General features: G+C 47.2%; 1 protein-coding gene across 2 annotated transcripts in view; it reads left to right on the plus strand.

Annotated features, from left to right (window-relative positions):
- Positions 1-12989, plus strand: part of LOC147627766 (glycoside hydrolase family 2 protein) — a 149286-nt gene that overhangs the window by 14147 nt on the left and 122150 nt on the right. For both annotated transcript variants that reach the window (XM_086814725.1, XM_086814727.1), the window contains exons 3-4: positions 3024-3170; positions 3250-3328. In XM_086814725.1, coding sequence (XP_086670851.1) covers positions 3024-3170; positions 3250-3328 — 226 coding nt within the window. The remainder of the gene's footprint in view (positions 1-3023; positions 3171-3249; positions 3329-12989) is intronic.

Consider the following 12989-nt stretch of genomic DNA (forward strand, 5'->3'; position numbering starts at 1 on the left):
GATGCAAAATGGATGGACGAGGATTATTTTGCGGATTATCCGGACCTTCTAAAGGCCTACTTGGAAGCTTTTCAGTTGCGGTCAACTGCTTAGAAGCTGGGGGGGGGGGGGGGGGGGGGGGGTGTCACAAAATTCCTTACAACTTCTATTTTTCTACTGTTCATGTGTGGCACGTGCAGCCTGACATGACATGTATGGCTGGTGTAGCTTGACATGGTGTGTCTCTGTGGCATATGGAGCCTGACATGACAGTACATGTATGGTTGGTGTGTCTTTGTGGCATATGGAGCCTGACATGACAGTACATGTATGGCTGGTGTAGCGTGACATGATAGTACATGTGTGGCTTGTGGGGCCCAACATGATGTATATGTATGGCCCATGGAGCTTGACATGATGAAATTCTCTAGGACTAGCTATCTTGGAGATCTTTTGTATTTATGTTCTGGGAAGGTTCCGGAAGGATCATGAGCCCTAGACATTTTATCGGATGCAACTGAGTAGATGGGCGTTTCTTCCAATGTGTGCATGACCTTGATTTTATCTTTGGATGACTTGTCTTGTTTGCTTGGACAATGCCTGAGACTTCTGCATGTGTTGTTGTCCATGGGGCGAGGGACGTCTGGGCACCCTGTGGACGTGTATGTGCACACCTGTTTGTGACTGACAGGTGGTCTACATGTGTTTTGCAGGTGGTAAGTATTCCCACAAACTCAGTTTATAGCTTTATGAGTTCACATGATAATAATTATTGGTGCAGGTTCACACTCACTTATAAGTGACCGGACAACTTATAAGTGAGTACACATTGAATACACGTGGCGGCCAAAAACTGGGCACTGGACATTATTTGGACCTCCTTTATGTAGGCGTTCCCTTTCTGGACCAGAAAAGCACATGTGTGGGCTATTTTCAGTAGGGAAGTCCTATTATGGGAGAAAACTCTAGTTTGGAGGTGCTTTTCAAGGTGCATGGGGGCTGGTCGACTGCTTCTCCAAGCTGTTTACAGCCTTCTTTCGCGACGAATACCTAACAGGTGCATGGGAGGTGTTGGCCGACTCCTCCTGCATGTTCTCCACTGCCGGCCAGCTGATGTACAGCTTGAACAGAGGCTGGACAGAGGTTAAAAACAGAGAGGACGAGCTGGTCGTGGGCATCTAGATAGTTTCCTTCCGATCGGGGGTTTGCAGGCTTGTGTACAACTGCTGGTCGCTTTCTTTTGAGGCTACTGAGGGCTGGTTGATTGCTGAAAACAGCCTTTGAGGGCTGGTCGACTTGCTCTATGAGCCAGACAGAAAGAAGATGATGATGTTGAGTGGTCCCAGGATGATGTGGGAGTGCTATGCGCTGTCCATAGTTGTCCTGCATGTGCTTGATGCCGGGAATGCTCACTTGTGCTGAGAATTGTCAGCAAATTCAGTTTATGTGATGTTTTCTTGTTTTCATATTGTATTGGAAGAAATAGGTGCAGCCAGTGGTGAATCCTGGGCACCCGCAAAGTTGTATTTGAAACAGACTCCTTTTTGGTAATCTAATCATAAAAGGGGGGGGGGGGGGGGTCAGCCCATCTTCTGGCCCGTAGTGTGGTGTACTGTGTTATCTGGCATGCTTATGTGTATTTTTAGATTTCATGATTGATTAGATTTTCCGTGTTCAGTTGCCCTTTCGTTTACGTAGGGTTATGGGCATAGCTAGAAGGGTTTAGAGTGTGTCTCACGAGCAAGGTTTCATTTAAAACCCGTTTTTTTATTATTTAGTACTTTTTGGACTTCTGAACGTTTCAAATTTAAAAAACGTTTGTGTTTTGGTTTCTTCCCCCATGTCCTTTTTTCTAATTATTATGTTGGCGATCTTTTTGTATAGCCCGTTTGCACTCATGACATTAGACAGATGTGACATTGTCATTTGATTTTGATTTTTCATTTGTTTCTACTATCTACTTGAATTGTCAAATTCCAATCATGGTGTATTTGGGTGTGTCTAGACATTGTTTATGTTGTGGGTGCCAATTTAGAAATTCTTACATAGGCTGAAATGCTGGAATGTGACATATGTTGATACATGACTCCTTGTCTATCAAAGGATATTAGATATAGACTTTGAGCTTTCTTGACCAATCTCTCACACACAGACACACACACATATATGATTTTAACATTGTAAAGTACCTAACGTTTTTGACATACTTTATTAGTCGGCAACATATACCACGCACTAAACTCGTGACGTTTTGTACGTTTGAAACTACCTTGCTCACAAGTGTTTGGCTTGGCCAAAAGCCTTGGTGAGCGTCTAATCCTCTAGAGCCTTGTTGTCCTGAGCCCTAGTGTGAAGCTGGACTCTCCTCTTGCCTTGGGCTTGGGCAGTGGTATTGTTTTCCTTGATTTCATTCATGAAACTTGGAGTTTCTTGTGTGGCACCCACTATCATGTACCTTGTATCACTCTTTTGAAATATAGTTATTCCTTTGGGGGGGGGGTGCTGTTTCGGTGCTAGTGTGGAGTACTATATCATTTATGTATTGCCATTGTAAAGCCTTCATGCTAATATAAAAGGTGATCTTGTCCACAAGCTCTCTCTACTCTCTCTCTTGTTCATTTTCTACTTCCGCTTGTGCATTCTCCAACAAACCCAACCACCTACACTTGGGGCTGATGTTGTGAGTGGGGATGTTGTAGCATGTAGTGTATGCTATGCATGATGGAGTTGATGATTTGTAGCTTTGTGAGTAGACTCTCATGAAAGAAAGATCGTACTTAGATTTTTTGTCAAGTTGGGGAAATAGCCCGAACTTTCGATTGGTATATATCCGAAAATGCTTATGTGAATAATCTTTGAAGTCTGTAGTTTTCTTCTTCTAAAGGTATACATACAAGATGTGGTAAGCTAAAAGTGTAGATATGACATCTTAGAAACAGAGCCTTCTATGATCTGCTTGATTTTGCAATCAGCAACTCTTTGAATGCTGAATAACACTACTCTTACTGTATTCATTACCCATCTGATCTATTGTGCTGTGATAGTTCCTTCAAATTGGCAGATGCACGATTATGATCGCCCAATCTACACAAACATCGTATATCCCTTTCCATTGGATCCTCCCTACGTTCCAAGGGAAAATCCAACTGGCTGCTATCGCAAGACTTTTGTGGTCCCTTCAGAATGGACAGGTGATAATAAACTCAATGGATTGTTGCATATCCTTTTAAAACTTAATGCAAAGGTGGATGTTGTATCTTTTTTCTATAGGGCGTCGTATATTTATGGCTTTTGAAGCTGTTGATTCGGCTTTTTATGTTTGGGTCAATGGAACACTCGTGGGATACAGGTATGTTTAGAGGTTTCTTTTGAATTGTTGCTTATGAAGCTGTATGCTGTTTCATCCCCTTTTGTTGGCTATATTGTCTTGGAGATTTTGAAGCCAATGTATATATAACCTTTCATGCTCTTGCTCTGTCAAGATATTTCACTGCAAGACCAGTAAAGATCATGAGGCATCATGATATGGGATTTCTAGCTTGGATCTATGTCAACTAAAGCCACTAGGAATTGATTAACACCCAAGGCTTGATGGTAGTTTTGGAGGGTTCAAATATATAACAAGTAGTTTGTCTAGAAGGGGTCAACCTTTCTCTTGGTGTCTCAGCTATTTACATTGCAACATTAGGACTCTTCTCTATACAAGGGCCCATTTAACCTCTCATGTGAGAACTCACAGAGTTATTAAAAAGAGGTAGTTTAGAACAGTGGTGCCTATGTGCTAAGGTTTTGCACAATAGAGAGAGAAGAGAGCAGTGGATCTCAAACACACAGCACACACAAGTCCTGAAATCTCCTGTATTGCATTATGTACAAGGGAATGTTGTAACTGAATTTCAAGTTCAAAATGTGACTGAAAATGATGATCCCAGATCTCAGCCCAATACTCAGCTGTAGATCTCCCTTAGCCAGCCCTCACTTCAGAGAAACGCTCTGCAAGGCTTGATCACTCGATGGAATATGAGATGGGAATGTTGAAAATCCACACATGCTCATATAGTGCTCCCAGATGCTGGTCAGCATGTTTAGGGGCTGCCACGACTGCATAAAAGGTGGCCGCTGCAGTCCATGGTGGTGGCTGACTGTTACATGGCAGCCATGTGGCACAGCCGACTGCCCAGTTGCTGCCCGACAGGCTTTACCTGCTGTCCATGTGCTCCTGGGCACTGCTTGTGTGATCGTCGCCTGCCATATGTGCCGTAAAGACACGTAGGTGTGTCATAAGTAGACTATATAGCAAATGGAAGAATTCTTGATTGAGTTTTTGATGGTAACTTCCTTTCATTCACAGTGAACTGGAATGCACAAGATTCACCCTTATAATACAAGGCATTGCTAGCCCTTAGGCTTACAGCCACTTTATCCGTATTGGAAAAGGAATTGTCTTCAGAGATCTAATCAGTTTACTATGCTTATTGGGGAGGATGCATATGTGACACTTCATTTGATATTGTGAGAGTTTTTGTGACTAAGCCCCACCTTCAATGTCTCGGCCTTGCGGGCCCTTGGCATCACCACAATGGGTTCTAGGGTGCCAATAACATGCACTATTGGGGTGCTAGTGGTGGGTGAAATCGGACCTTCTTGATAATTCTCCATAGGCAGAACCCATTCTTCAGTCTATTAGTGATGATAACTTTGATTGTAAGGACCAAAAATGAGTGGTGACCTCTCTCTTGCACACACTATGAAATAAACTTCCTCTTGATTTATACCATGAAGAATTGTACTTTAAAAACTTAACATCATTTAGTGGCTGGCAAGAGCAATTACATACACCATGACCATGGATTTGACATTGAGAATTGAAACCTTGAAAACACTACACGCATAAACATGAATCATTCCTCGGGAAGTTGAAAACTGTAGTGGCAAGGCCGCTACTAGGCTCTTTCTGCTGAGACCACTATGTAGGAGACCATTATTGGCATGAGAGTACCTGTTGCATCAACTTTTGTTTTAGTAACCACTTCCCCAAAATCTCACGGGCTTAGGAAGCAACATGTAAGGTCTTAGGCTTGGATGCTTGAGCGGGTGTGGAAGATTGTGCAACACCGTGTTCATACTCATATAAGTGCTATGATATTTGCAAGGGACTTAACACATAACTAGGACCAATATGTGTGCATGAGAATTGATAGTGCAAAGTAGTGTCTCCACATAAGTATGATGTGAGGGTGGATCCAAGCCTCAAATCCCCATTGGTTCCCTACCCCTTAATACAATTAGAATGCTTTTAGTATAGTATGGAAATTACCCCAAGGTTGTGTAGAGGTGTCCATATCATGTTAGGGGGGGGGGGGGGGGGTGTATTGTCCCATAGGTGTAGAATCCCCAAGGCACTGGCCTTTATCTCCTCAAGGAGCAGCCTATGCCACCCTCAACCAGAGGGTGCGTTCCTAGGGGAGAGGGCCCTTGCCTTTGTCTGGATGTGCGCTCCTTGTTCTTCACACCTTGTGGTTGGCTGCCTTGGGACCCATGGATGGATGGGGTAACTGGTTTGCCTCTGGTCCTTGTGGCCTTGGCAGGGCTCTCTCTCTCTGTCCATGACGTGCCGTGCGCAAGCCCCCCCTCCCTGCTCGCGCTACGCGCTGGTGGTCTCTCTCTGTTCGTACCCACTCGCTCGCGCTGCGCGCCCTTGCTGTGCTGCGCCTGGCGCTGCCCTGTTTGCACTGTGCTGCGCCTATATTCGTACCCACCCGCCTGAGCTGCCCTGCTCGCGCTGTGCACCCTTGCTGTGCTGCACCTGGCGCTGCCCTGCTCGTGCTATGATGGCCTGTCCTCCATTGCCAGAAGTACTCTCCATTCACACCACCATTGAGGAGGAGAAGATGAGGCATGCCCGCCGCCTCAACATTCAAGTCACAGGTATAGCCGAGACACCCAACTCCACTCCCGAGAAAGATGGACAGCTTCTATGCATGAAGCTCGGCTACAGGGAAGAGCACCCTCTCCCCTTCACCAAAGCATGAAGAGCCGGGAAAGACTCAATACGCAAGCGAGCCCTCATCCTACAGTTTGTAGGAGAGACGGAGAGGGTCACCTTCATGAGGAAGAGGGTCATACTACGAGGTTTAGAGGGAGCTCCTGTTTTCTTGGATGATGATCTCACGAGGATGCAGCTTGAGCATAGGAGAGCTTGCATGCTGTGAGGTGAAAAAAAGAAAGAAAACCTTGCCTCTACAGCTCTTCCACCTCGCAAACTTGGAAACACTACCACGAACGGGGCACCACCAGCCACCGGCTGGAACACTCTCTCACAATTCGCCACCCACCCACACCATAAAAACAGCTCAGAACCACAATGAACAGATGATTATCCAGCAAAACACACAGCACCATACACACTGTATAAACACAACAAATACACCAAAGACCAGGACTCTGGCCAGGATTTACTGCCAAGGGAATACACCCTTGCGTCTGACAACCAAGCCTCTGTCTCCCAGTCTCTGCAATTTCCAGAGGGCGCCCACACCAGCAACCCTTCTTCACTTTCTCTGTAGCCCGGCTACTCTGTGTCTCTAGCTGCTACCTGCCAAGTGTCGTAGGCGAGCCCCACTGTCTCCAGCCCACACATCAGCACCTCTACAGTCAACACTCACAAAAAACCAAGGCTCTCTCTCTGGTCAGCATCCACTCTCTGCCTGCAATCACCGCCCACACAAAACCAGCTACTCTCTCCAGAAGGCGCCCACACCAGCTAACCTTCAACTCAGCAGCTCCCACTCTCTGTGTCGAGACCAACAACCTCGCCAACCTTCTGAGCCTTGCACAATCTCTTCAGCACCACACCAACTGCTCAACGCAGCATCACCATCTGCATCCAGCCAAAGCCACATCACATTCACCACTTCCTAACAGCAGCCCTCTCTTGCTGCTCCAATCATCGGCCCACTCCACAGCACCAAGGTAAACAAAACCCAGCCACACCTCTGAACTTCCCTCTCTTCACAGTGACGGCGGCAACCACAATACTAGAATCCAAACACTCTGACGTCGACCAGCCTCTCTGTTTTCACACACAGCTTCGCTTGTCTTCAGAAGTCTCCAGCCAGTTTGCATCAGCTCCAATCGTTGCCAAGGCTTCCCTTAAAATCCCTCACGTCGGCTCCCTACGCAACGTCAGCAGCAACCCTTTATACACTGCGCCTCTCCTCTTCTTTTGTTCAGTTCTGCAGCTACGCCCCAGAGAGCCCCCTCGTCGGCGTCCACAGCTGGCGCCCTCCTTCTCCACTTGCAGAAACCTTCCCTTTGACACCAGTCGGCTGCGCCCAGTCGACCAAGGCCTCCAGCTTCTTTACGTAGCCTTCTGCTCTTTATTTACGTGTGTCCTCCACGCTTACCCTACCAGCCACACGTCGGCTCCCTTCTCTTCAATCATCTCCAGTCCCTTCACGAATCCAGCAGCCGGCTCTGCCCAAGGCGGCCTTCTTTTGTCTTCCGCAGCTGCAGCGCCTGTCAACACCACAAGGTGGCCTGCTCCTCACTGCTTCGCCTTTCAGAGTCGCCCTCTAGCATAGGCCTCCAGCTCCTTTACGTAGCTCACAGCAAGGCGGTTCTCAGCACCTCTACATACCATGACGCCTCCAGTCACCAACTCTGAGGCGGCCACTCCACCACTCGCCTCTCCCTCTTTCCTCTGCAGCGCCAGCCAGCCACAAATCTTCTGCGCCTATGGCTGCACACGCCCCAACGCTTGCAGTTCTTTTGCAGAATCCCCCCCGTCTCCTTTTGCACACACATTTTAAATGGCCGAACAGTTGAAACCACCTCCATCGAACCATGCTCCGGACAGGCCTGCAACAAGCCCAAATCAAATGCCGTCCACCCTGTACACCTGGCAAGGCATTCTATGGCCAAGTTCTCATTCACACCATGCACACGTATGTACACAAGCCAAAAAGACCACTCAGAAAAACACCTGACATACTTTGCCACCCCCCCCATCTGCTAGAGCATTCATGCTCAGCGGCAAAAAACAAACTCAATTGCTATCCACCAGGATCAAATGGAAACAGCAACTCACCATTCCATTCCCTGACATCCGTGAAACACCATGGCTGCATCACTGCATACCAAACATCCACCATAGCCACAAAATCATCCACGTCCACTTCACCCACAGCAAATCTCCCCGTCTTTAAAATCTGTGGCATTGCAGCACTTAGCATCCCATCCATCAATACCAGTGAAGGCCAGGTTCCAGCATCTTGACCTTTATGCACACAAAAATCCACATCCTCTCCGTCAGCAGTATCCACAACCACTTCCAGCTCTTGTACTTTAGGCATCTCCTCACAACCATACAGCTCTACTGGTTTAGAACCCTTATCATCCATGCACTTTGCCTTTAGCATCTCAGCAACACGCAAGGTAGCCTTAGTTACACTCTCAGCCATATCAGCATCCATCTCTATCTCTGGCTCCTGTTCATCAAGGCTAGCAACTTCCCATATATCATCCTCAGGCACAATACTCACCTCACAACGCTCTTCATCAGCCAAATCATTATGCATACCTTCTTCAGTGTTGCCAACCCCCCTGGTATCATCGTCCAAAGACTCCCCAGCACCTAATGCATCCAGTGGAAAAACATCCACATCATCCATCGCAGGTACCAGACCACCATCAAGCTGTCCAAGAAAATCCATAATGATGGAGTTTTCCTCCACGCTCTCCACATCCGCATCCGTCTTCACTTCATCAGAAGTCTCTACCCCATCCTCCTCCCTTGTAGAATCTGGCAAAGAATCATACTCAAAGCATTCTGTATCCAGCTCCTCTTCCTTCTCATCATCAGCCAATCCCAAGGCATCATCCTCTTTCCTTCCATGTGCATGCATGTCATCCAGATCACAGTCATGTACAGCTACGACGTCCAAATCTAAAGAAGAATCCACTGGCAACTCCTCAGTGGTGGGGGCACCAGAAGGATGTGAGGTGAAAAAAAGAAAGAAAACCCTGCCTCTATAGCTCTTCCACCTCGCAAACTTGGAAACACTACCATGAATGGGGCACCACCAGCCTTCAAGCGGCCAACTTCCCTTCTCTCCCGTCTTCTAGACGTCGAGCTGGCGGCCCTCAAAAACTTCCAAGTGGCGATTAATTTATTTGGCCACGTGTATCATATTTTGTATTTTATTTTTTAAAGCTTCAAAACCTCAAAAATGGCCACATTTTCTTCTTTATTACCTCGCTTTCCTCAATTTCACGTGCGGCGCCCATACGTCCAGTACAAGAGCTGCCCACAGCCATCATCATCAGCATCATCATACCAAACCCAACAATTTCCCAGTCGGTGCTATGCATTTAGCAACCATCCGCACACCATGTTGTTGCCATATAAACTTCCAGATCTTCCGCATCTGCTCCCTAAAAAAAACACGTGCATAAACCAGCTCACTGCCAAACCACTCGGCCTGTACATTTGCTAGGGCATTCAGGGCAAATTTTTATTGCACACCATGCATCCCATATGTGCACGGACCAAAAACACCTTTCAAATTTTATCCTGACATACTTAGCCAACCCCCCAGCCTGCGGGTAGGCATTTATGCCAAGCAGCAGCATCATACACTTCATCTGTCTTTTGTCCGGGGTATAGTCATCCCCCTCTGCCTGCACCTTCACCTCTGTCCCATTTATTATAAACAACAAACTGATACACAAACCATAACACCTACTTCACACACCAAACTCAAATGGAAGCCATATGTACATCCCCAATACTTGATTTCACCAAATGCCACCCGGGTCAAACGGCCAGCAATATATGGCCCAAGACCTTTGCATCGTTGTCCTTTCCCCACCTGGGTCAAATACTAGCTGCAGTGATATTTCATCCATCTCCACCCCTCTGCTATTCCCATAGTCCTGTAACTCGCTGCACCAATCATCATCATTGTCCGAATATAGCACATCTAACATATTCTCCAGTTCCAACTGGCACCTAGCCTCTGCCAATTGTTGGCTACGCATTTCTTGAACTCGCTGCAAGGCCTTGGATACCATTACCTGTTGCTCTCCATCTATTTCCACTTCCGGGTCATCAAAACCCCAGTCTTCATCATCATCCAGCATTTTCAACACTGCATCCTCGGTGCAAGCATTCCAATAACTCCACATGGTGCAACCTATTTGCAACATTAATAAAGCCAACCCCCCTGTTACAACAAGCAGTGCAACAACCTGCATATAGCATGACATTTCATCTAGCAACACAGGGTTGACCAGCGGCAGCTTCACTTCAATCTCTTGGACTTGTTCCCTGACCATATCCACCTCATCACCGCTCTGATCTTCATCATTAGACAGCACCCCTAACTCTTCATCCACCACTTGGGCATAGCATATGCTTAACAAGTTTCCACCCCAACACAATAAAGACATGGCCAATTCACTAATGGCCACCAACAAGCAAGCATTTTGAACCATACTATCCATAACATTTATACTCACAAAACCTTGCACTTGTGTGGTCTCCACTTCCTGCTTCCAACCTTGGTCTACAACCTGTACATCATCATCCAGCCTCACAGGCAACCTCTGCAACTCCATAACTTCAAGTGAATGGCCATTTGCATTAGCCATAGCATACACACCTTCTGCTGGTAATTCTTCTTCAAGGCTTGAAAAGTCGTCCACATCACTAGGCACACCTGCATACACATTTACCACATCAGTGGGGATTACCTCCGCTACAAGCCACTCCTGGCACTGAGCCTTTAAATTGTTTTCAAACACTTCATTGCTTTCATTCTCCTCAACACTTGCCAAGTCGTCGGTCATCTCATCTTGGACAAGGTCTTCACATAGCAATGTCTCTTCGACACAAGAGAAGGCATCACCAACACTGTCGACTCTTACAAAACCATTCTCTTCACCCAAAGGTGTCACCGTCATCGACGGATCCTCTTGGCCTCTGCCCTCTTTCTCATCTTCAAGTGAAGCACTCTCTTCACTGTCATCAGCACTCGTAGTATCTTCATTCTCATCTCTTTCATTCGATGTATCGGTCTCTAGCCATATTGTTGGAGGCAATTCCAAGTAGCTCAAATCCACAAGGCATCTCAAAGCCTGCTGGTCTTTGTCATCGCTTGACTCTGCTCTCGTCTCCAAGGCTTCTTTACTCTTCTGCACCACTTGAGTGGATTTCATCATCACTAATACCTCCTGCTGGAAACTCTTCATAGCTGCAAGCTCATCTCTGGCTGCCCTATAGGCCCTTAGGTTCATGTCCTTCAACTGTACCAATGTTATCTCATCAAAAAATGAGACCTTTACATAAGCTCCCCAGACCACATTGAAAGCGGCTTCATAGTCTCCTATCAGCTGCCATTGCTCCTTCAAAGCATGCAGGGCGTTTAAACACAATCCTTGATCGAAATGTGCCAACAACTGGTATCGGATGGCCTTCCAACTGGATTGCACTCTCCATGGTAATTCAATAAACCACTCTTTGACCTCACCTTCGAATGCTTGGGACAAGAAGCTGGCCTTGACCTCATCACCCCATACGCCAAGAACTCGGCATCTGTCTTCTGCATATGCTATAAACTCGGCCACATCGCCATATCCATTAAATGGAACAGCAGCATCCACATAGTTTAACCACTTGGCTTGGATGCCAAGGTTCGCCCAATAAACATTCATGGCCATCTTATGCCATACACAACCTTAAATAGACCACTTGAGATACCTGGCCACCTGCAGCACTGCTTCCTCTTTAAGCCACAGCCGATCGTCAAATCGATGTCGAATCCACCACCACCACTTTGCACATCCACCTTAATTCAGCAACCGCCAATTGATGGCGACGAGCTCTTCAAAGCTCTTCAGTGGATTAAAAAGCAGAAAACACCTTCCTTCAATCTCCTACTCTGGGGCATACACCCTCGTAAGAGACACTTGAGCAATCCTCAGTGGGGGCACCAGAAGGATGTGAGGTGAAAAAAAGAAAGAAAACCTTGCCTCTACAGCTCTTCCACCTCGCAAACTTGGAAACACTACCACGAACGGGGCACCACCAGCCACCGGCTGGAACACTCTCTCACAATTCGCCACCCACCCACACCATAAAAACAGCTCGGAACCACAATGAACAGATGATTATCCAGCAAAACACACAGCACCATACACACTGTATAAACACAACAAATACACCAAAGACCAGGACTCTGGCCAGGATTTACTGCCAAGGGAATACACCCTTGCGTCTGACAACCAAGCCTCTGTCTCCCAGTCTCTGCAATTTCCAGAGGGCGCCCACACCAGCAACCCTTCTTCACTTTCTCTGTAACCCGGCTACTCTGTGTCTCTAGCTGCTACCTGCCAAGTGTCGTAGGCGAGCCCCACTGTCTCCAGCCCACACATCAGCACCTCTACAGTCAACACTCACAAAAAACCAAGGCTCTCTCTCTGGTCAGCATCCACTCTCTGCCTGCAATCACCGCCCACACAAAACCAGCTACTCTCTCCAGAAGGCGCCCACACCAGCTAACCTTCAACTCAGCAGCTCCCACTCTCTGTGTGTCGAGACCAGCAACCTCGCCAACCTTCTGAGCCTTGCACAATCTCTTCAGCACCACACCAACTGCTCAACGCAGCATCACCATCTGCATCCAGCCAAAGCCACATCACATTCACCACTTCCTAACAGCAGCCCTCTCTTGCTGCTCCAATCATCGGCCCACTCCACAGCACCAAGGTAAACAAAACCCAGCCACACCTCTGAACTTCCCTCTTCACAGTGACGGTGGCAACCACAATACTAGAATCCAAACACTCTGACGTCGACCAGCCTCTCTGTTTTCACACACAGCTTTGCTTGTCTTCAGAAGTCTCCAGCCAGTTTGCATCAGCTCCAATCGTTGCCAAGGCTTCCCTTAAAATCCCTCACGTCGGCTCCCTACGCAACGTCAGCAGCAGCCCTTTATACACTGCACCTC

This window comes from Cibotium barometz, chromosome 20 (assembly GCF_041138505.1).
Source record: "Cibotium barometz isolate CiBa-2024 chromosome 20, ASM4113850v1, whole genome shotgun sequence".
In the NCBI taxonomy this organism is placed as follows: Eukaryota; Viridiplantae; Streptophyta; class Polypodiopsida; order Cyatheales; family Cibotiaceae; genus Cibotium; species Cibotium barometz.